This window comes from Hemibagrus wyckioides, linkage group LG08 (genome assembly GCF_019097595.1).
Source record: "Hemibagrus wyckioides isolate EC202008001 linkage group LG08, SWU_Hwy_1.0, whole genome shotgun sequence".
Taxonomy (NCBI): domain Eukaryota; kingdom Metazoa; phylum Chordata; class Actinopteri; order Siluriformes; family Bagridae; genus Hemibagrus; species Hemibagrus wyckioides.
This window is the reverse complement of record NC_080717.1, coordinates 23,551,876-23,577,224: the sequence shown is the minus strand read 5'-3', so window position 1 is coordinate 23,577,224 and position 25,349 is coordinate 23,551,876. Positions and strand designations below refer to the sequence as shown.

The following is a 25,349-nucleotide window of genomic DNA, read 5'->3' as shown; positions in this document are numbered from 1 at the left end:
TACCCGAATGAACACTAATCCCCACAGACGCAATCTAACATCTAGTGGAAAGACTTTCAGAAGAGTGGAAGAGAGAGGAATACGTCTGGAATGAGTTGTTTCAAAAAGGTGTGGATGCGTGTATGATGGTCGGATGTCCACAAACCTTTGGCCAAATAGTGTAGGAACTACAATTCAAGTACACTTCTGGCCCCCAGCTTTAACAGGGCTTGTTTTATCCCAAAAATTTTTGACCGAGGTCTGATTGTAGCTCTTGGTTTGACAATAAACTCCAAGGTCAGTAGTTAAATGTCATGAAGCTAGATTTATATAGAACTGGAGGCACTTCAGAGGTTGTTTTTCAGCCTGAGTCTGGACCCCAAACACCACAGACTTAAAAATGTCCCTCTCTCACTTAAAGTAGTCTAAGCTTGGGGGCTTGGGGCTCCGGTTAGTCAGAACACATCAGCCAACAGGAGTTGGTTGCAGACCCTCTGGCCCTAAGGCTCTTTTGTCAATTCAGACACACTGTTAAGATTAGAGTGGTGTCTGCCCCCAGTAATATGTGTACAGTCCACATCTGTGAGACGTTTACAAGGCACAGGTGGACTTCATCACCAGTGACAAGTGGTTCCAGGTCTTCTTGGTGTAACTGTAGCTGTGCAGGTAAACTTCACTCCCTTGTTCTCAATAGGCGTACTGGCGACTGCTAGTGTCTGCAGACATGGGGTGGGGGGGGGGTTACGTTGGCAGAGGTAGACAGCCTAAGTGGACAGGATGCCCTGGCTTACAGCATACCTCAGTATTTGTTATAAGCGTTACCACTTCTCCAACTGAGGCATCCCGTGGTCTAAAGATAGCTGACAAGGCCATGGTTCCCTCTGCTGTTTTCACTTGCTGTTTGAAAACCCTGATACCCTCAGGCGGTGGGTCTTATTCCTCTTATTCCTCTGACTAAAGCAGACATGATCAAACCTGGGCAAAATTACCAGCAAATTCACACCATTAGTAAACTAATTATCAACAGTAAACAGCTACACAGGAACGCCATGTTGTATACTATTTAGAGGACTGCTCTGTGTTGGGTTATAAACAAAACATAACTAAGACTGTAGAGACAATCTTTTGACTTGTTTTTTATATTTATTTCTTAATTGTGTTGCATTTTATTTCAACTTTTACATTTTTTTTCTTTACCCAGACAAGGACAACACCTTGACACAAGTCTTCACCTGCTCCTTGTGCCCACTTTCCTACACAGTTCAGATTTACCTCCACAAACACATCAAGAGATGCCACAATGAAGAATATGTGAAACTATTCAAATCAGGAGAGATTGCTAACCTTCTCAATGACACCTCTCAGAAACAACTACAGAGAAAAAATTACCACTGCACATACTGTGGAAAGGGTTTCACCTACCGGAGTAGCCTCCAACAGCATCAGCACTGTCACACAGGCGAAGGGTTGTATCAGTGCTCACAGTGTGGGAAGAGTTTTACTCTACAGAGTAGTCTCCAGCTACATCGGCGCATTCACACGGGAGGGAAACCGTACGAGTGTCCGCGGTGTCTAGAAAGTTTTAATGATCAGATTGATCTCCAAGCGCATCAGCGCATTCACAGAGGAGACAAGCCATATGAGTGTTTACAGTGTGGGAAGAGTTTTAGTGAGAGAGGAGCGCTTCAAAGACACCAGCACATTCATACGGGAGAAAAGCCATATCACTGCTTAGAGTGTGGAAGGAGTTTTACTCAACAGTGTAATCTTCAAAAGCACCAGCGCATTCACACAGGAGAAAAACCGTATCACTGCTCACAATGTGGGAAGAATTTTAGTGACCGGTGTAATCTCCAAATACACCAGCGCATTCACACAGGAGAGAAACCGTATCACTGCTCACATTGTGGAAAGAGTTTTAATCAGCAGAGTAATCTCCAGAAACACCAGCACATTCATACTGGAGAGAAGCCGTATCACTGCTCAGATTGTGGGAAGAGTTTTACTCAGCAGAGTAATCTTCAAAAACACCAGCGCATTCACACAGGAGAAAAACCGTATCATTGCTCGCAGTGTGGAAAAAGTTTTAATCAACAGAGTAATCTCCAAAAACACCAGCGTGTTCATACAGGAGAAAAACCATATCACTGCTTAACTTGTGGAAAGAGCTTTAGTGACCGGTGCAATCTCCAAACTCACCAGCGCACAACCCACAGTTAACGTGTGATAATTGTTTCAGAAAAATTTTTCTGCACGTTTTCCTGATGACTTATACGCTTGTCACTATTTGTGAAGTGTGCAGTTAAAATGTCACACAGTGTTAATGATAGCATTCTGTTACAGTTTTCTAAATTGTCATTTTTTCTTTTCTTTAAGATGTCATTCCCTCTGTTCATTGGTCTCTGTGCAGATATCTCTCAAAGAAAGTTGCTTCTCTGTATATTGCATTTGGCTATAGAGGATTTGCAGCCTCATGGTCTTCAGAGGATCGGAGTCTCTCGGCCACTCTAGGATTGCAGCCTCTCATTCTCTTGAGGATTGCAGCCTCTCCAAAATTTATAGCTCCTCATTCACTCTAGAACTGAAACTCTTTGGTCACCCTAGGATTGCAGCCCCTCGGTATCAGGAGGATTGTGATCCTCAGTCACTAAAGGATCATAACCTTTCAGTCACTCTAGGGGACTGCAGCCCCTCATTGACTCATTCAGTGTAGGATTGCAGCCCCTCAGTGTCTCTGGGATTACAACCGCTTGGTCACTCTAGGATCGCAGCCTCACGATTACACTAGCACTCGGTCAATTAAAGATTACAGCTTATCAATCACTCTAGGATTGCAGCCCCTCATTTACACTAGGGCTGCAGCCATTAGGTCTTTGTAGGATCTCAGTCACTCTATGATCCCCGCCCCTCAGTCACTCCAGGATCACAGCCCCTTGATTGCTCTAGGATTGCAGGTCCTCAGCCACTCTAGGATTGTAGCCCATCAGTCTTCTGAAGAGAACAGCCTCTCAGTCATTCTAGGATTGCAGCACCTTGATTGCTCTGGGATTGCAGCCTCTCAGTCATTCTAGGATTGCAGCCCCTTGATTGCTCTGGGATTGCAGCCTCTCAGCCATTCTAGGTTTGTAGCCCCTTGGCCACTTTAGGATTGCAGCCCCTTGGCCACTTTAGGATTGCAGCCCCTTGGTCACTTTATGATTGCAGCCAATCAGTCTTCTGAGGATCACAGCCCCCCAGTCATTCTAGGATTGTAGCTCCTTAGTCACTCTAGGCTCACAGCCCCACAGTGACTCTAGGCGCACAGCCCTACAGTCACTTTAGGCTTGCAACCTCTGTCACTCTAGGCTTACAGACTGTCAAGCACTCTAGGATCGCAGCCCAACACTCACACTAGCATTGCAGCTCTTCAAGTTCCTCTAAGATCAGACCCTCTTGGTCTCTTGAGGATTGCAGCTTCTAGGGTAGGAGCCTCTCGGCTACTCTAGGATTGCAGCCTCTCAGTCACTTTAGGCCTTAGAGCCTCTCAGTTATTCTAGGCCTCACAGCCCCTCAGTCATTCTAGGACTGCATCCCCTTGATTGCTCTAGGATTGCAGTGCCTCAATTGCCCTAGGATTGCAGCTCCTTTAAGATCGGACCCTCTCTGTCTTTTGAGGATTGTAGCTTCTCTGTCTCCTGAGGATCACAGCCTTTCAGTCATTCTAGGGTAGGAGCCTCTGGGTCACTTGAGCACTGCAGCCTCTCAGTCACTAGGATTGCAGCCTCTCAGTCACTTTAGGCCTTGGAGCCCCTCAGTCATTCAAGGACTGTATCCCCTTGATTGATCTAGCATTGCAGTGACTTGGTTGCTCTAGGATTGCAGCCCCTCAGCCACTCTAGGTTTGCAGACCTTCAGTTACTCTAGGAGTGCAGCCTCAAACTCACACTAGCATTGTAGCTCCTCCAGTTCCTCTTGAGGATTGCAGCTCCTCTGTCTCTTTAGGATCAGAGCCTCTCAGCAACTCTAGCCTCTTACTTACTCTCACTTTAGCACTGCAGCCTCTTGGTCATTCTAGGATTGCAGCCTCTCAGTAACTTTAGGCCTTGCAGCCCCTCAGTTATGCTAGGCCTCACAGCCCCTCAGTCATTCTAGGACTGTGTCCCCTTGATTGCTCTAGGATTGCAGTGACTTGATTGCTTTAGGATTGCAGCCCCTCAGTCACTCTAGGATTGCAGCACCATGATTGCTGTAGGATTGTATCATCTCAGCCAATCTATGTTTGCAGCCCCTTGGTCACTTTAGGATTGCAGCCCCACGGTCACTTTAGACTCGCAGCCCCACACTTACACTAGCATTGCAGCTCCTCTGTTTCTTGAGGATCACAGCCTCTTAGTCATTCTAGGATCGGAGCCCCTTGGCAACTCTAGCCTCTCAGTCACTTCAGGCATCGCAGCCCCTAAGTTACTCTATGCCTCACAGCCCCTCAGTCATTCTAGAATCACAGCCCTTCAGTCTCTTAAGAATCATAGCCTTTCGGTCATTCTAGTATTGCAGCCTCTCGATCACTCTAGTATTGCAGCCTCTTGGTCACTCTAGGTTCACATCCCCTTGTTCATTCTAAGAACAGATCACCTTGGTCACACTAGGATCGCAGCCCTGTGGCCAGTCTAGGATTGCACCCACTTGGTTACTCTGCCTGCTGGCATTGCAGCCCTTTAGTCTCTCAAGGACTGAAACCCCTTGGTTACTCTGTTTTACAGCCCAGAGTATGCTTCAACAACACAGGACCATTCACTATTTCAGCTCACAGTGTGGAGAGAGATTTTCCAGTGGCAGCACATATAAGCTACATTCGAAAGTAGTTTCATTAGTAATTTTCATGTTTAGTAAACATTTCTTCAAACCAATAAACATTTTTTTAGTGTAAATTCCTGTCATAAATCTGTTGATTGTTGGCATAAAGCATTTTATATTGTTATTAATCTTGACTTTGTGTATTATTAAATAATTTATTTATTTGTTTATTTAGAACCACTGTAATTAGGATGGTACATAATTGCTACTCTATCTAAAAGCAGTTTCTGTTCTTGAATAAACTAGAATACCCTATACTTTTTGTTTCTTCTCTTTATATAAATAGTACTATGTATTTGAGCTGTCAAATATCTTCAGAAATTGCATGCAAATTTCAAAAGCAATTTTCAAATTAAAATATTTTTAAAAATCGAACTGAAATATGTATTTTGCTTCTTGTAAAGTTCGGGCTTTCCACTGATTTGAGGTCGGTGAAAATGAGATTGAGAGCCATGACACTGAGCTGGGTAAATTGCGATCTCTTTGTGACGGATCAGTAGTGAGGATGGTTTCCTTTTGAGTTTGGTTCCTCACACGGTCTCAGGGGAGTTTTCCTTGCCACTGTTGCCTTGGGCCTGCTCACTAGGGATTTAAACTTTGTAATTTTTTATTTACAATTGTTATATTTCTGTACAAATGAAAGTTGAATTGAATTGGACCAGTGACCACTATTGACGGGACACTTTTCTGATTTTAAAACGACAACGATCGCATGGCTAAAAAGTTTTGGGAAATGCTTTTGCTAGCAGCGTTTTGTGAGATTGAGAGTGGGAGAACAGCAGGCTATAAAAGAATTTGGTCACAAGTGTTTTTAAGAATCTTCAAAATCCATGAATTATCTGCAGCATGCCCGGCAACAGGAAGTTCCAGTCTTGCAATTCTTATCCTCCACTCTCTGCAACCTGAACTTCAATGTTTGGGAATCTAATTAAGACTTAAAAAATCCAACATTCTATTTTTCAGTACTGATTTTCTGATGGGCCTACATACTTTAAAAGCTAAAAGTCACAGGCTTACAAAGTTCATTTAAATAGATAAATTGGGGACTCCCAGAGAAAGACTTTAAAGAAAGGTAACTGAACTGTTTTTTGGTTGGGATGGAGGTCATCTGCTATTTATGACCCTCTGAGGCACTATCTTTTGATGTGAGTTTGTTATATTAACATGCAGACTGAACGATGCCAAACTGGAATACTTCATAACTTAGTAATAATCAGTGCAATACCAAAAGAAGCAAACTTTAGAGAGCAAACATACTGAGCCTGATCCAGTACAGTACATATGGAGTACACTTCACCCCTGTCAGTCAGAGGGACACTGGTCAGTCATAGGCAGCTGTGAGCATCTGTATGAGGCTGAGGGACGATGATGCTTTCCTGTAGGACAGATAGCTGTTGTGTGACGGGAGAGTTTAAAATAATTTTTATATGTTGTCTTATTTGTCTACATGTACAAAAAAGTTGTAAAACATTTTTAATTTTAATGTTCTCTCTCTCTCTCTCTCTCTCTCTCTCTCAGTGTGTGTGTGTCCATTTGCACGCTATAATTAATAAGCAAGGGGAGAGTGATTCTCATCATGTTGGCATGACGACGAGAAGAACAGGGAGACAGGGCTGAGGGCAGAGAGAAACGACTGTGTGTGTGTGTGTGTGTGTGTAAGTGATTTGCTGTGTATTAATTGGGCTGTCCTATTTCCTGTACTGTATAATCATGTGTACTGTGTATATTACACAGATCCTGTGTTCAGGGTCCTAGAATGTGTTTATGTTTTGGATTGATTGGAACATTCTGTCTCTCTCTCTCTCTCTCTCTCTCTCTCTCTCTCTCTCTCTCTATCCAATTAAATATCTCTTTCTGGGTAAGTAGCAGTGTCTGTGTCAGATAGCAGTGAGGTATGCTAAAAACACAAATATTCATCATATCATTTTTCCCATATAAAATTACAATCTTGTTTTTGACATGTTCATTTCACTTCTTGTTGCCTAGCAACAATCCAGTGCCAGAGGAAAGCCGGGGGTTAAACGGTTTCGGGAAGCTGGTTGTGTGTTTTTGCATGTGAGAGAAAAAGATTCTCACTGAGTGTAACGTTATGCCACTTCATTACATGGCATTAGTGAATCTTTATCATTTACATTTAGAAAGATTAGAGACGTTGCCCTTATCTCTGTGTTCTCACTGCACTGGGGAATGAGCTACTGTTAGTTTACTGATGCCATTTAGGTATCACACCTTCATTTTATATAATAATCCTTTGTTATATGGTCATTGCAGCTAATGGCTAAGCTATTTGGCTACTTGCGTGTAGCTAACCTAAAGACATCTCCTTGGTGTAATGAGTTTGTGTTTGACAACATGATACATTCAATACACACCTCAGACAAGACACCATTATCATCCAAATTATAATACAAATAGCAGCTGCATGCGGTTATTGCAATTATATATATATATGTATGTATGAAATTATAATAAATATATAATAAATGATATTTACACTGATGAGGCATAACATTATGAGCACTGAAGTGAATAACACTAATGATCTCCTCATCATGGCACCTGTTAGTGGGTGGGATATATTAGGCAGCAAGTGAACATTTTGTCCTCAAAGTTGATGTGTTAGAAGCAGGAAAAATGGGCAAGCTTAAGGGTCTGAGCGAGTTTGACAAGGGCCAAATTGTGATGTCTAGACGACTGGATTAGAGCATCTCCAAAACTGCAGCTCTTGTGGGGATGTGCTTGGCAAACAAGTCTGATCCATGGAGACCCCATCTCACAACTTACAGGACTTAAAAGATCTGCTGCTAGGTGTTCATAATGTTATGCTTGATTGGTGTACATATATATATATATATATATATATATATATATATATATATATATATATATATATATATAGAGTAATAGCAATATTAATATAGTTTAAAACCCTAATAGATTAAAGTATTTTTGCTGTATTAAAGTTATTTTTGCCTGCTGCTGTTGCTGACTACAGACCTGTCTCTTTCCTTCTTTTCCTTTCCTTTCCTTTCCAAGACCCTTGAAGAGCTGTTTTTAATAAACTCTCCACTTTTAACACACAGAACAACCTGCTGGACACCAAACAGTCACCAAAGGAAACCAAAACACTGAGACAGTTTCAACATCAAGATAATCTTATGAGATCTCACACGGCCTCTCTGTCTCCTTTGACACTTTGAACCATCAGCTCCTCCTGCCATTTCTCTCCAGTCTAGACATCACAGGAGTGGCTCTGCCCTGGGTGGAATCCTTCATCTCTCGGGCAGATCCTTTAAGGTATCATGAAGGGGATAGGTGTCTGAATCTCAGCAACTCACAGGAATCTCTGCAACAGCAAGAACCACAAGGGGTCAATTCTTGGTCCACTGCCCTTTTCTATTTATACTACATCTCTGGGGCATCTCCTTTGAACTGACAGTCCCACAGCAGTGGAATAAACCTCAATCCAGACAGCAGAAGCCTTCACTTTCATCAAAAAAAATAACTAAAGACTCTTCCATGAACACATTGCTAACGTGTCCCCTGTCTAGCTGGTGAACCTACTGGAGGTATTTTGATTAATCACCGTTGGAGTTGAGACCAATCACAGTGAGCATTGATCAGATTCACAGATGCATCACTAGAAACACAGACATTAGTGTACCAAGGTTCAGAAATGTTCTGACCAACAAAGTCTTGTAGTGAGTATGATGTCTCTGATACCAAATATCTGATGACCCTTGCTCGGGGTAAGACCAGCGCTGCTGAGCTTGTGCCTCTTTTCAGTTTATAAACCTCAGATATGACAAATTTTAAAACAGTAAAAACTGATTAAACTCCTGCTCTGAGACTGACAGCTATGCAGGACACACCGCATTCCTTCACATCTGTTCATTCCATCTAAGTTCACTCAATCTTTAGACACGTAGACGCAACACATTGCATAACAGCAGTGCAACTGACACACACACACACACACACTTTTATATACACATGCACTTCCTGTGACTCTCTTTCTCACAGCAGCTTTGAGAGAGCGAGAGAGAGGGAGAGAGAATGAGAGAGAGAGAGAGATCGTTTCCAGATTTCTCATGACCTCCTAAAGGGTTAAAGCATGCTTTGCCTTTTTGGAAGTGTGTGTGCGTGTGTGTGTGTGCGTGTGTGTAACTGATCAGTGAATTTCTGGTGTGTTGCGTAGATAAGACTGTAACTGTGTGTTGAAAGCAAAGAGAATGTGAAAAAGAGAGAGAGAGAGAGAGAGAGAGAAAGAGATTTAGTGCTATGAAGAAAGAGAACCACATCTCTGGTAAATATGCGAGAAAGATGGAGGAAGAAAGACTCTGAGACAGAGAGAGAAAAAGAGAGAGAGAAAGAGAGACAGGACGTGTGAAAGTGAAAACAACAAGGAAATGAAATGTAGTCAGAAGAGTTTGCTAGATCTCTCTTTCTCTCTCTCTCTCTCTCTCTCTCTCTCTCTCTCTCTCTCTCTCTCTCCCTCCCTCCCTCTCTCTCTCCCTCTCTTTTTCTCCCACGCTGTATCAGATTCACTGTGTAGTGTGTGTGTGCGTGTTTTTCTATCCTTCCCCTTTGACTGTGTGTGTGTAGGCGGGTGTGTGTGAGGACTCCGTCCCTCTCCTCCGTGAAAACCATGGATGGATTGCGTCTGCCACCACTTATAGAGGAAGTACTGGACTCCACAGGTACGACGCACAGACACACAGACACAAACACATGCGCACACACACACAGACACACACAGACACACACAGACAAACACACACACATATTGAGTTTAGCAATAGTTGAAAGACAGACAGAGAGTGTGAGATAGAGAAGGAAGGAGGGTGGATTCACTGAGATCCTCTAACTGTTGGATGTTTACGAGACGTGATGGACTTCTCTGAGCAGGTGTGTGTGTGTGTGTGTGTTTTCAGGAAACTGTAACAGAATGTGTGTTTTTTATTCTGTCATCCCTGTTGTATCAGGGAAGCACAATGGACTGCAACATGAACACACACACACACACACACACATACACACACACACACACATACACGCACACATTCACATGGTCAGACGGATGGAATGTAGAAGAACAGTGATGTCATTGTGAACAGGGCAGTTGAGCTGGTGTACAGAGTATGTTCTGTTCTGTCTCAGAGAACTTTAGAGTTCTATCGGCTCTTCCAGGGAATATTCATATATTTCCAGAACCCTCAGTTATGTTCCACTGGTGAGAGAACGCGAAGAAGCTGCGATAATCTCGCAGACAGAGTGAGACATCGTGGTGTTACTGATCTCCTTACGCACAGGGTTACGGTGATCTTCTGTAGCTTCTGTACGGAAAAGTGAAATAATGTTCTTCAGACTCCGCAGTGAGGAGCTCGAGTAGACAGGACAGATAGGACAGAGAGAAGGAGACAGTAAAGAAATCATGTACTAAATGTACTTTTAATCGTCAGTGGGATAATATTTCAGTTTAGTAGTCAATTCGACAGTCGAGAAAAGTTTCGTTTTAATGAGAGAGAGAGGAAGATCCTGCTCGGCTCCTTCAGAGTCAGATCATCTGATGAGTTGACTCAAAGCAGATGATGGTCCAGGCTCGTTTTTGGATTGGTGTAAAAATCTCCCAGAAGATCACATCCTCCATCAGTAATCTATAAAGACTTTATTGTCATTAAGCTGCTCTCTAAAATTCGAACCCTAGAACGTTGTGCTCCAGACTCTAGATACCTGTGTTCTGAACTCTGTGTTTTAGAGTCCTGAAAATCTCCTGTGTTTATCGTCGTGTTTGTGTTTCAGAAGAATTTCCACCGGAATAGAAACGGTTAATGTTCTTTTACTGTGTGATGAATTAACACATGCAGTGATGATTTTCAGATTAGTGTGAGTGTGTGTGTGTGTGTGTGTGTGTGTGTGTGTAGTTGGGGGTAGTGTTATAGATGCTAAGTGCAGAAATGGTGATGGGAGTGTGTGGGTGCAAACAGGTACAATAACAAGATGTATGTGTGGGAGAGAGAAAGAGAGAGAGAGAGAGAAAGAGAGAGAAAAAGAGATATTCAGTTTGTATTATTATTTAATTTGTTATTGGGGCAGCATGGTGGCTTAGTGATTAGCACTGTTGCCTCACAGCAAAAAGGTCCTGGGTTTGTATCCTGGGTTCGAACAGGCAGGGGCCTTTCTGTGTGGAGTTTGCATGTTCTCCCTGTGCCTGCGTGGGTTTCCTTCCATAGTCCAAAAACATTTACATTAGGTTGATTGGTAATTCTAAATTGCCCATAGGAGTGTGTGGTTGTTTGTCTATATATGTGACCCTGTGATGGACTGGTGACCTGTCCAGGGTGTACCCCCTGCCTTTCGCCCAATGTGTGCAGGGATAAGCTCCAGCAGATCCCTGTGACCCTAATTAGGAATACAGGTATAGATAATGGATAGATGGATGGAGTTTGTTATTGTTGTGCATCTCACACTGTAGATCTGTGTACATGACAAATCTAATCCTGAGTCTTGAATAAGTCCTTCTGCAGAATCGTTTCAGTCTTTTATTTATTTTAACATTTTCACATGTACAGAAAGGGTGTAAAATAATTTCGTAGAATTCAATTTTTAACTATCATTACACTAGAATGTGTATCAGAAATAGTGATAGTGTGTGTCTGTGCCTCACTGCTCCATTAGATGGCGCTGTGAGAGTGCAAAACACACACACACGTCTGCGTGATGAGTCAGTGTTAAAGCTGTGCTGATGATATGATTATAGGAAGATTTGAAGTGCCTTAAAAATGAGCTGCTAGCTGCATAATACTATTTTATCTTTATACACACACAAACACACACACACATATATACTCAAATACACTCAAACACACATACTCACACACATATACACACTCACATACACACTAAGCCATACACACACACACTCATACACACACTCACATACACACTAAGCCATACAGTACACACACACACTCATACACACACTCACATACACACTAAGCCATACAGTACACACACACACACACACACACACACATATATACTCAAATACACTAATACACTCACACACACTCGCATACACACACACAAACACACACACACATATATTCTCAAATACACTCAAACACACATACTCACACACATATACACACTCACATACACACTAAGCCATACACACACACACACTCACATACACACTAAGCCATACAGTACACACACACACACATATACACACTCACACATACTCGCATACACACACACATACACACACTCACGTACACACTAAGCCATACAGTACACACACACACACACACATTGACATGATTCATTTATCTCCACATGAACATTCCAGCAGTGCCGATGGTTTTATCTTTCAGATATAATCATATATGACATTGATGATATTTCTATAACGGATCCAGATAAAGAGCTAAAGTTCTTCAATAAAGTTAATCTTGAATCTTTTATATATAAATCTTCTACATTTGATATTTTAAGTGACCAAAACAGCGGAACAGTGTGAAGCTGTTTGTTTTGGTGATGAGTGTAGGCCACAGAAGAGCTTCTTAGGACAGCATTGTACAATTTCTTTGTGAGGTTGTTTCTTCTGTGCAGACGAGCGCAGCGACCTGAAAGCAGGTGAAAACACAATGGACGACCAGACGCTGGAGAAGGAGTGTGAGAAAGCGGAGATAGAGGGAGGAGAGAAAGAGAAGGAAGAGAAAGAGGAGAAGAGCAAAGAGGAGGAGCTGGAGGAGCTGAAAGCTCAGATACTGCACCTGCTGCTGGAGCTGGAGGAAGCGCGAGACACGTCACAGAAACACGAGGAGAACAGCACAGAGCTGCAGGGTGAGACTCCCACTGTGTAACAACCATGGTTCATATATACACACATACACACACACACAGATATATACACACATACACACACACACACACAGATATATACACACACACGCACACACACACACACATATATATATATATATATATATACACACACACACACACACACACAGATATATACACACACACATATATATATATATATACACACACACACACACACACACACACAGACAGATATATACACACACACACACTATGTATATATATATATATATATATATATATATATATATATATATATATATATATATATATATATATATATATACACGCACCACACACACACACATACACACACACGTAACATGCATACACACACACACACATACACACACACACACACCCACACATGTAACATGCATACACACACACACACATGTAACATGCATACACACACACACACATGTAACATGCATATACACACACACTCATATACACACACTCACATATACACACACTCACACACTCATTTTATGGCTGCTGAAGGAGCTCCACAGTGCTGTATGTAGTGAACTAGGTGAAGGCGCTGAGTGCACACTATAAACAGCCTCTGACTTTTTTTCTTCTTCTGGAGAACAGCTGCAGGGTCAGAGAAGCTTCCAGACTCTTTCTCTGGACTAAATCCCACATGGTCAATGACATCACTGACATTCCTCATGCTCACTGTTACAGCTCACGGCCACGCCCACACAGCTAACACGAATACCTTCACTGTTTGATCATATTTCATTTTATTTCATTATCTTCACTAACAGAAATCCCAGTCATAGTATGATTTTTATTAAAAAACAAAAATTAAAGCTGGATTTGAAGTCATTAATAAGATAATAATAATAATAATAATAATAATAATAATAATAATAATAATAATAATATAAGATCGATTTTATTTAGCAAAAAAAAAAAACCCCCAAAAAAACCCCCAGTTGATCCAGGTCAGTTATAAAGGGACACAGCTGGACCTTGCAGTAAACATCCTCCAGACTGGACATTCTGATCCTGGCAGTGAAACTAGCCTGGTAATCTGACCACTTCCCCATCATCGTGACTCATCTCAGTACTGAATACCACCATGAACAGGGGGCGGAGCTTCATTTAACACATCAGCCAATCATATGAAGACATTATCACTGCATATCACCTTCTAGCACATCTTTGTCTTAAACATTATCAAGACTATAATGTTAAAAGATTATAAAGTGGATTAAAACTACCTTCTAACTTGAACACAGTGTGCAGTGTGTCTTGAGTCTGCTGATGAAGAGCTGGAAACATTCCTGTTTTTATTTCATTAGAAACCAAGTGAGCCTCAGTGTGTTTTAATAATAGTGCAGTGTACTGTAAACAGAAATCCTGCTTTTACTCCATTACTGCTTTCCTGAAGCTGTGTGCAATCTCTGAACTCTCTTCACTGATCTGCAGGTCTTCTGGAGGAAGAACGTGTAGGGAGCGCGCACCAGGCCGAAGCCTTCACCCGACAAATCCAGTGTCTACAGGGTAACAAACCTGCCTCTATCCCTCTCTTTTTCTGTCCTTATTGGTGTGACTGAATAGAAAAGAAAAAAAACAATAACAATTCAACTAAACTGACTGAATGAAACGTGTCTCTTGCTGTTTCTTCACAATTTGCTGTATGTCAGTTGCTATTCCATCATTTTTACAGCTCTCTCTGTCTCTCTCTCTCTCTCTCTCTCTCTCTCTCTCTCTCTGTCTTTCTAGCCCAGCTGTGTTCAATCCAGCAGGAGATGGAGGGAGTGGAGCAGCAGAGGGTGGAGCTACAGGAGGAGGTCCTGACGCTCCAGCAGGCAGCAGAGGAGTACGAGCTCGAGACGGTCACACTGAGAGCCGAGATCGCGATGAAGAGTCAGAGGAGAGATGAAGAGAGGAAGAGAGAAGGTGAGGATGGAGAGAGGAATAGAGGGGCGGAAGAGGAAATTTAGATCCGAGATTAAAGAATGAGGCGAGCAGATGCACGTGTATGTGAGTCAGAGTCATGGACATGTTTCACTTCCTCACAATATAAAAAATGATCAGCTTTTGATTATTTTATTCGGTTAACCTCCCTTGTGCAGTACCAGCTTGCCCCGCCCCACCCTACTATGCCCCTCCCTTCCCTGCCTTAGGATCTACTTTTACGGTGCCTGACACAAGAAAATAATAATAAGCAGCTGCAGCCAATCAGAACTGAGCATTCTTCTGGCTGTATAGCAGGAGTGATGATGCTGACATGCTGTGAGAGTTTTAATGGATCATTTGTCGAGGAGAAATCACGAGACATGAGCATTCATTTGTCTCTCCTCTGTTTATTTCGCTTTTTTTTTAAAGAGCATGCGTTCCTCACACACCGCTGTGTGTGCTGATATCACCGTGAAATAAACACACAAGCTGTTGACTTCATCTCCAAAGTCGACCTCATGCTTAGCGTCCTGCAGCCAGAGACATAAATCATGATGCTTTTAATAAGAGGAGGAAGACACTGGCATTGCAGAGAGAGAGTGTGTGTGTGTTGGGAAGGGGAGTTAAGGATGCCGAGAATGTGATGTCACTGTATTAATGAGAACATGACATAACACACTGAGGAACCTGGAGAAGCGTCATAGCTTCATTTCTCTGAGCAGAATCCATCCTTCATTATGAATCCAGAACGTGTTCTGATTTCTGTTTGGCTGACAAAACAATTTGGTGTGAAAGATTTTAGTTTCAGCCTCTTCAGGCATCCTTTTTTGGTCTTTTAGGTTAAAGGTCAAGCAGTTTCCTAATGAAGCTGCTGAAACGCTGTGTGCCTGTGATGATCAGACTTTAGATCATGACTCATATTCTTGAGTTAGCTAATCCTCAGCTTTAAACCTTTTCACAACAGCAGAACCTTCGGGCTGACTGTGTGACTAACATTTACATTCATGGCATATAGCAGACATGGCATTTATCAAGGATGACTTACATTTATCTCTTTTATAGAGCTGAGCAGTTGAGGGTTAGAGGCCTTGCTCAGGGGCCCAGCAGTGGCAGTGACCTTTTTACTTCATGACTCTTGTATCTGGTCTGTTTTCTACTTACACTGGGATCGTCAGGATATTGAAAATTAATGTTAGTATCCATCAGTAACTCACTGTTATGCTGATCGTATTGGCAGAGACATAAACCTCTTACACACACACACACACACACACAAAACCATTCCTGTTTTCTATATATATTTACATTTTTCTGGATTTCAGAGTTGATAATTACACTCTACTTGCTCAACCCCAGCTCCAAAACTGCAGCTCTTGTGGGGTGTTCCCGGTCTGCAGTGGTCAGTATCTATCAAAAGTGGTCAAAGGAAGGAACAGTGGTGAACCGGCAACAGGGTCATGGGCGGCCAAGGCTCATTGATGCACGTGGGGAGCGAAGGCTGGCCCGTGTGATCTGATCCAACAGACAAGCTACTGTTGCTGAAATTGCTGAAGAAGTTAATGCTGATTCTGATAGAAAGGTGTCAGAATACACAGTGCATCACAATTTTTTTGCGTATGGGGCTGCATAGCCGCAGACCAGTCAGGGTGCCAACGCTGACCCCTGTGCACCACTGAAAGTGCCAACAATGGGCATGTGAGCATTAGAACTGGACCACGGAGCAATGGAAGAAGGTGGCCTGGTCTGATGAATCACGTTTTCTTTTACATCACGTGGATGGCCGGGTGCGTGTGTGTCTCTTACCTGGGGAACACATGGCACCAGGATGCACTACGGGAAGAAGACAAGCTGGTGGAGGCAGTGTCATGCTTTGGGCAATGTTCTGCTGGGAAACCTTGGGTCCTGCCATCCATGTGGATGTTACTTTGACATGTACCACCTACCTAATCATTGTCGCAGACGATGTACACCCTTTCATAGAAACGGTATTCCCTGATGGCTGTGGCCTCTTACAGCAGGATAATGCACAAAGTAAAAAATAATTCAGGAATGGTTTGATGAGCACAACAACGACTTTGAGGTGTTGACCTGGCCTCCAAATTCCCCAGATCTCAATCCAATCCAGCATCTGTGGGATGTGCTGGACAAACAAGTCCGATCCATGGAGGCTCCACCTCACAATTTAAAGGTCTTAAAGGATATGCTGCTAACATCTTGGTGTCAGATACCACAGCACACCTTCAGGGATCTGGTGGAGTCCATGGGTCGACGGGTCAGGGATGTCTTGGCAGCGAAAGCGGGACTAACACAATATTAGGCAGGTGGTCATAAGGTTATGCCTGATCGGTGTATTCAAGGCTGCACGTTTCGCTGAGACCTGGCAACTCCGTTCACTGCCTCTGATTGGCTGAATGAATCTAAACATTGGGCTGGGAACAAATCAACCTCCACTACAACCTCCATTACAACCACTGGTGGTGCTGTTGTTTTTGGTTCAAAATTCTTTCTTCTTTTTTTCATTAATTTTGAAAGAGAGAGGTCTCAGCCGTTCTAGTTCATTTACACCAGTCAACCCTGTCCACAATAACTGACTACTGACTCCTCATGTTGTTCCTCATAGATAGTTGTTTTGTGTAAATATGATTCCACACAAAGCTCAAAGCAAGTGGTTGAATTGAGCAGCAAACTGTTTAGATTCTTCAACACAGCACTGAGTTTTACTCCAGGAGTGTGCCAGTTTTCTCAGACAGCAGCAGTTTGTTTTTAGTCTACACCAACTGTGCAGATTTTCTTCTATTCCTGTACGGCAATGTGGAGCAGATGGAGAGCATGTATCATTGGACTGGTTTCCCAATGTGGCTTGCAGACAATATAATATCCAGTCAAAATTCTGGAGTGGTCTGACTGATGGATAATCTAATCTGTCAGTTGTTGCGGCTAATTCTAAGATTCGTGAAGCAAAAACCTCCCTGGTGTTGGTCCAGGTGACTGAATCGTTGAGTAACGCAATGATTATTACATACGTGGATGAATGAATGAATGAATGTTTTTTCAGGTGATGTGGAACAGTTGAAGGAGGAACTTGCCAGTCTAAAGACGGAGTGTAAGACCCTGAAGGAGGCCAACAGTAAACTGACAGAGAGACTACAGGTGCTGCAGATGACGAGGTAAAAATCACTCATGCAGACTCACCTGTGTAACTCAACCTGTTTTCCATGTTGTAATAAGCTTTTATCTTATTTTGAGCAGTTCAGGTGGTGTTAAAGTGCAGGAGAATGATGGGATTCAGACGAATGTAATTGGGGGATCAGCTTCTTCCGGCAGATTTGTGGACGTCTGTATTCAGAAGAATATTTCCTTAGACGGAAAGCCACTCACACCAACAAGTTTGAGCTCAGGGTTCTCCGAGACGGTCTCCCTGAGGGAGCAGCTCAAAGACGCTGAGGAGAGAGCAGAACAGCTGCAGAGGCAGGTATGCTGGAGGTTGGACTGGGGCAAATACACTGAGCTGGATAGACAGGGGAAGATACACTGAGGTGGATAGACTGGGGCAGGTGCAGTGGGCGGATAGACTGGGGCAGGTGCAGTGGGCGGATAGACTGGGGCAGATATGCTGGGGTGGACAGATTGGGGCAGGTTTGCTGGGGTGGATAGACTGGGGCAGGTGCAGTGGGGTATATAAGCAGGGGCAGGGACACAATGTAGACAGGTTGTGATAGACCCTTTCAGGAAGGGGTATATACTGGGGTATTTATGGTGAGGTAGACAAGCTCTGGTACATTGGAGCATGTACTATATGCTTAGGTGAGTACTTGGGGTGGATACACTGAGACATGTATGCTGTTGATACAGGTAGCCTTGGGTACGCTGGGGCAGGTATAAGGGGGAAGGAATGATAGTGAGGGGATATGTTGAAGCAGTTGCACTAGAGCAGGTAACCTGCTGTAGGTGCACCATATCAGACTGTTTTTCATCTGTATTATGTGTTTTCCATGTTGTTGCTGTGATGGCAGTGTGACTGTGTGCGGACTGAGCTGAGGGAGCTACAAAACCTGTTTGAAACCAGTCAGAAGGAACGGGCTGAGCTGGAGCTGGAGCTTCTGCACTGTAGGGAGGAGCTAGAGAAACTCTCAGAAGAGAGACAGGTGGGACTGAGCCTAGCAAAACCTCTAAGGTTTCTACAAAAGTTTACCTATGAAGCAGTAAGATGTCTTACATTCATTCAGTGCATCAGTTCGGCACATCTATAAGAAATGACTTTATTCATTAACCAGCGCCCCTTAAGGTTAAATAACCTCATGTAGCCTGCAAATCACTGAACAGTACATCTTCTAGATGTGTGTTTCTCATCCTGATCATGAAGTACCCCTGCCCTGCCCTCACCTTTATTATTATAGGATATGTAGCTCATGGACAGTTTCGTCTCTGACCTGACCTCTAATCATACATATTTCTAAAAAGTACACAGGCAACATGATATATAACCTCAAACCTCCACAGATCCTCCACCAGTTAATCTTTTAACTGTAACCCTCAGCACCCAACACGTTTAACCACTTAACCTCAAACCCTCAGCACAAAACCACCAACAGCCTACCTCCAGCTTCTACTGCCAAACTTCCAAATATCCATCATCACCGTTTCTACCCAAATAATCTGACACTGCAGACAAATGTTTCTCAGTTTGGCTAAAACATTAAATTGTTTATCAAAATCTCATGAGATTAACTGGAATTAATAAAGAATGGAATACATCAGAAGGGATTGATTTAGGTGATTTATTAACAATTATTTATATCCAATTACTGTTAAAAGTCTGTGTTTGTTTCTGTGTCTTATTTCAGTTACAGTTCCTCAACACCTTCATAATGCTTTCATAAGATGTGTGTGTGTGTTTGATTGTGTGTGTGTTTTGTTGCTTCATCCTTCACTCATTCCTTAATTTGTATTTTCCATCTCTCTCCCATCTCATCCCTTCATCACAACCTCAGCTCTGCACTGAGTCTGCTGTTCTTTCGCTGCCTTTCTTAGGAATGATTGTCATCATGGCAGTTCTGTGGTGCTGGTGGTCTGAGCTCGCATCCTAAACAGCAGCAGGTACAACCAGGCCTTTCACTGACAAACAGTGTGTTCCAGTCATGTGATCTGTGTAGGGAGCAATGTGTAGGGAGCAATGAGTGGGACCTAACTGAGGAGCTTTAGCTTTACCACACAGTCACCCTTCTGGACTAATTATTCTAAGGGCAACATCTTATCCTTCTCTTCAACCAAAACAGTGAACCTGTCATACTGTTACACTGATATGCTCTAATACTCTAATACTGTTACACTGATATGCTCTAATACTCTAATACTGTCACACTGCTATACTCTAATACTCTAATACTGTCATACTGTCACACTGCTATACTCTAATACTCTAATACTGTCATACTGTCACACTGCTATACTCTAATACTCTAATACTGTCATACTGTCACACTGCTATACTCTAATACTCTAATACTGTCATACTGTCACAGTGCTATACACTAATACTCTAATAATGTCACACTGTCACACTGCTATACTCTAATACTCTAATACTGTCATACTGTCACACTGTCACACTGCTATACTCTAATACTCTAATACTGTCATACTGTCACACTGCTATACTCTAATACTCTAATACTGTCATACTGTCACACTGCTATACTCTAATACTCTAATACTGTCATACTGTCACACTGCTATACTCTAATACTCTAATACTGTCATACTGTCACAGTGCTATACACTAATACTCTAATACTGTCACACTGTCACACTGCTATACTCTAATACTCTAATACTGTCACACTGCTATACTCTAATACTCTAATACTGTCATACTGTCACACTGTCACACTGCTATACTCTAATACTCTAATACTGTCATACTGTCACACTGCTATACTCTAATACTCTAATACTGTCATACTGTCATACTGTCACACTGCTATACACTAATACTCTAATACTGTCATACTGTCACACTGCTATACACTAATACACTAATACTGTCATACTGTCACACTGCTATACTCTAATACTCTAATACTGTCATACTGTCACAGTGCTATACTCTAATACTCTAATACTGTCATACTGTCACACTGCTATACTCTAATACTCTAATACTGTCATACTGTCATACTGTCACACTGCTATACACTAATACTCTAATACTGTCATACTGTCACACTGCTATACTCTAATACTCTAATACTGTCACACTGCTATACACTAATACACTAATACTGTCATACTGTCACACTGCTATACTCTAATACTCTAATACTGTCATACTGTCACACTGCTATACTCTAATACTCTAATACTGTCATACTGTCACAGTGCTATACTCTAATACTCTAATACTGTCATACTGTCACAGTGCTATACTCTAATACTCTAATACTGTCATACTGTCACACTGCTATACTCTAATACTCTAATACTGTCATACTGTCACAGTGCTATACTCTAATACTCTAATACTGTCATACTGTCACAGTGCTATACTCTAATACTCTAATACTGTCATACTGTCACACTGCTATACTCTAATACTCTAATACTGTCATACTGTCACACTGCTATACTCTAATACTCTAATACTGTCATACTGTCACAGTGCTATACTCTAATACTCTAATACTGTCATACTGTCACACTGCTATACTCTAATGCTGTCATACTGTCACACTGCTATACTCTAATACTGTCATACTGTCACACTGCTATACTCTAATACTCTAATATTGTCCTACTGCTATACTTTAATACTCTAATATTGTCCTACTGCTATACTTTAATACTCTAATATTGTCCTACTGCTATACTTTAATACTCTAATATTGTCCTACTGCTATACTTTAATACTCTAATATTGTCCTACTGCTATACTTTAATACTCTAATATTGTCCTACTGCTATACTTTAATACTCTAATATTGTCCTACTGCTATACTCTAATACTCTAATACTTTAATACTGTACACTGCTATACTCTAATACTCTAATACTGCTGTACTCTAATACTCTAATACTGTCCTACTGCTATACTCTTACACTGCTATACTCTCACATCAAAATTCACTGCTGTATCTAGCTAACTGTCTGTTCAGACTAGCTTGCTATGTTCAGTGAACAGTAATGCCATCAGTATTCCTGGAAGCTGAGAGGCGAGTGATTGTGAATAATTTATGATGTATGATGACACTGAAGGATGTGAAACTCACACACGTTCATGGAATGATGGGAATTGTGTTTGTGTGTTTCAGAGTGAAAATGGAGTCTGTGGATGAGAGAGAGCGGTGACAGTGGAGGTGTTGGCCTTTATATTTGTTTCATTTTGGACCTTTTGACCAACAGACAGCTGATAATTCCACCTTTTTCCATGACAACAGGGCTCTTCAGGCTTTGGGTTCTTTGACCAAATGTGATTATTATTATTATTATTATTATTATTATTATTATTATTATTATTATTATTGGAACTTTCTTTAAACAGTTTGTACAAAAGTTCTTTACTAACAGATTTATAAGTGGCTTGGGATCTCATTTAATCTAATATCAGCTCTATGTTTTGTGAAGATGTTAATTTATTCTGCTATTTATCTTAAGTATTGTTCTGTTGTAAAAATTGATCTGTTTATATAGTTGAATGTGTTTTTAGTTATTTACTTTAGCATTAGCAAAAAAAACTGCCAACAGGACCCCGAGGTGAAACCATTTACGCTACAATTCCTCTGGATTTGGTGTTTTTTAGGAGATCGTCACTTTAAATTTTTCGTCTTAGACACTAGAACACAGACTCGGGTCCGATGTTGCTTCATGAATGGCGTTTATACAGTAGTTTGCATCAGCCATAATGCCGTATGAGCGGTGTGTGCTCACAAGCAGGAAGTAGGAGACAGGAAGTGAAAATGAAGCCTCAATAATGATGTGCTCATCAGCGCCATTTATAGAAAAACAACAGGCTTTAACTGCATTCCTGTTCTGGAACAACTCTCATTACTGATCCATTAAAACCCAGCCACAATCAGACGTGTGCTGATTAATGTCCTCTAACGGCACGTCCCCCAGAGTTTTATTCCACTTAGAGTTTAAAACCACAACAATTCACCAACAATTTAAAAAAAGAAAAAAAACTGATATATATATATATATATATATATATATATATATATATATATATATATATATATATATATATATATATATATAATATAAATTATAAATTATAAATTATATAAATATATATATATATATATATATATATATATATATATATATACATTTTAAAGAAATAGAAAAAAAATTACTCTAGTGCATTAGAAATAAAATATAATAGCTTTATATATTCTTAAGAGATAATTAAAGATTAAAGGTTGAATGAGTTTTTATTTTTTATTTTTTATTTTATTCATTTGCATCATTTGCACATTCTAAGCATTAATAAAAATATAAGATTACAAAATGTGATTTTTAAAAAGAGATTTAAATTGTTGTGGTAAATTCTCAGCTTTTAATGTCCTTTTTAATCAGAGCAGTAAAGTGTCTCGGCGTCGCAGGGTCAGTCTGAAAGAGATCGAAGTTTAACTCCGATTCAGAGTGAAGGAGAAACACGCCTCATAAACACCTCATTTATTCAGTAATAGTTTCTACATCACTGTCTCTATCATTAAGTAGGTGATTATTTCTGATCTCTTGATTACAGGATTTTTTCCTCTCTAATAAACGGTCCTGTAATAATGAGTCTCTGTGGGGATCCGAGACTGACGCTCAGCATCTCTGTGCTGCTTTATAGAAAAGAAGTAGAGCTCTGATTATAAACACATTTTCTATCCTTTTGTGACGTATTGTTTTTAAATGCATTGCCTTTTATATTTTAAGGACGTTTTCTTTTGTTTGTTTTCCTCTCAGTGGAACAGTGTAATAAATATCGTTTCTAACACGTTTATAGATTAGTGAATGAGAGTGTTGTAGACGACGCGGTCGGCGCCGTCAGATGATGTTGATGATTTTTGTGCATTGTGTGTTGTGAAGATTGTAGTGGAAAATAACACAAACCCGGCAGAATATTTACAAACAAAAACACAAAAAAAGCAAAAGAAAGCAATATTCCACTTCACACTGTCGAGAAAACACACTCCCTCGTGTTCGTGTCTCTTTATAAACATTTGTTACAACAATAAATAAGAACACTGTTGACTTTGAGTTGTGTGTTTTATTACTGTTTATAACACAGGATCAGCTGTGACACATTTATAGCACAGGGATAGGGTTAGGGTTAGGAACACACTCTTCATCAGATCATCATCATCAGCAGCGTCACACTCTTCATCAGATCATCATCATCAGCAGCGTCACACTCTTCATCAGATCATCATCATCAGCAGCGTCACACTCTTCATCAGATCATCAGCAGCAGCAGCGTCACACTCTTCATCAGATCATCATCAGCAGCAGCGTCACACTCTTCATCAGATCATCATCAGCAGCAGCGTCACACTCTTCATCAGATCATCATCAGCAGCAGCGTCACACTCTTCATCAGATCATCAGCAGCAGCAGCGTCACACTCTTCATCAGATCATCAGCAGCAGCAGCGTCACACTCTTCATCAGATCATCAGCAGCAGCAGCGTCACACTCTTCATCAGATCATCATCATCATCAGTGTCACACTCTTCATCAAACCATCATCATCATCAGCATCATACTCTTTATCAGACCATCATCATCTTCAGCGTCACACTCTTCATCAAACCATCATCATCAGCATCACACTCTTCATCAGACCATCATCATCATCATTATCATCATCAGCGTCACACTCTTCATCAGACCACCATCATCATCAGTGTCACACTCTTCATCAGACCATCATCATCATCAGCGTCACACTCTTCATCAGACCCTCATCATCATCAGCGTCACACTCTTCATCAAACCATTATCATCAGCGTCACACTCTTCATCAAACCATCATCATCATCAGCGTCACACTCTTCATCAAACCATTATCATCAGCGTCACACTCTTCATCAAACCATCATCATCATCAGCGTCACACTCTTCATCAAACCATCATCATCAGCATCACACTCTTCATCAGACCATCATCATCATCATTATCATCATCAGCGTCACACTCTTCATCAAACCATCATCATCAGCATCACACTCTTCATCAGACCATCATCATCATCATTATCATCATCAGTGTCACACTCTTCATCAGACCACCATCATCATCAGCATCACACTCTTCATCAGACCATCATCATCATCATTATCATCATCAGTGTCACACTCTTCATCAGACCACCATCATCATCAGTGTCACACTCTTCATCAGACCATCATCATCATCATTATCATCATCAGCGTCACACTCTTCATCAGACCACCATCATCATCAGTGTCACACTCTTCATCAGACCATCATCATTATCAGCGTCACACTCTTCATCAGACCCTCATCATCATCAGCGTCACACCCTTCATCAGACCCTCATCATCATCAGCGTCACACCCTTCATCAGACCACCATCATCATTATCATCATCAGTGTCACACTCTTCATCAGACCATCATCATTATCAGCGTCACACTCTTCATCAGACCCTCATCATCATCAGCGTCACACCCTTCATCAGACCCTCATCATCATCAGCGTCACACCCTTCATCAGACCACCAT

General features: G+C 41.4%; 1 protein-coding gene and 1 pseudogene across 6 annotated transcripts; both read left to right on the top strand.

Annotated features, from left to right (window-relative positions):
* LOC131357540 (zinc finger protein 271-like) overlaps window positions 1-5,122 on the top strand; it is a 40,344-nt pseudogene extending 35,222 nt beyond the window's left edge.
* A 3,835-nt stretch (window positions 5,123-8,957) lies between these two features.
* LOC131358148 (coiled-coil domain-containing protein 136-like) lies at window positions 8,958-22,803 on the top strand. 6 transcript variants are annotated; one of them, XM_058397702.1, is made up of 10 exons: window positions 8,959-9,118; window positions 9,418-9,512; window positions 12,427-12,660; window positions 14,143-14,217; window positions 14,440-14,616; window positions 17,672-17,783; window positions 17,866-18,088; window positions 18,630-18,761; window positions 19,608-19,713; window positions 21,924-22,803. In XM_058397702.1, exons 2-9 carry the CDS (start codon window positions 9,461-9,463, stop codon window positions 19,701-19,703), a joined length of 1,101 nt encoding a protein of 366 aa, XP_058253685.1. In that variant the 5' UTR covers window positions 8,959-9,118; window positions 9,418-9,460; the 3' UTR covers window positions 19,704-19,713; window positions 21,924-22,803. The 6 variants fall into 6 exon arrangements, 5 of the variants coding, with proteins under 5 accessions (XP_058253684.1, XP_058253686.1, XP_058253685.1 ...); XM_058397701.1 differs by having other exon boundaries at window positions 8,958-9,512; XR_009205352.1 differs by having other exon boundaries at window positions 8,959-9,512; window positions 19,648-19,713.
* Window positions 22,804-25,349: the final 2,546 nt, after the last annotated feature.

Bases quoted from the DNA above. Each gene is read 5' to 3' on its own strand.
- LOC131358148 (XM_058397701.1), top strand. From the start codon at position 9,461: ATGGATGGATTGCGTCTGCCACCACTTATAGAGGAAGTACTGGACTCC. The intron at 14,617-17,671 runs GTGAGGATGGAG...ATGTTTTTTCAG, and splicing joins TGAAGAGAGGAAGAGAGAAG to GTGATGTGGAACAGTTGAAG. The intron at 17,784-17,865 runs GTAAAAATCACT...TATTTTGAGCAG, and splicing joins CAGGTGCTGCAGATGACGAG to TTCAGGTGGTGTTAAAGTGC.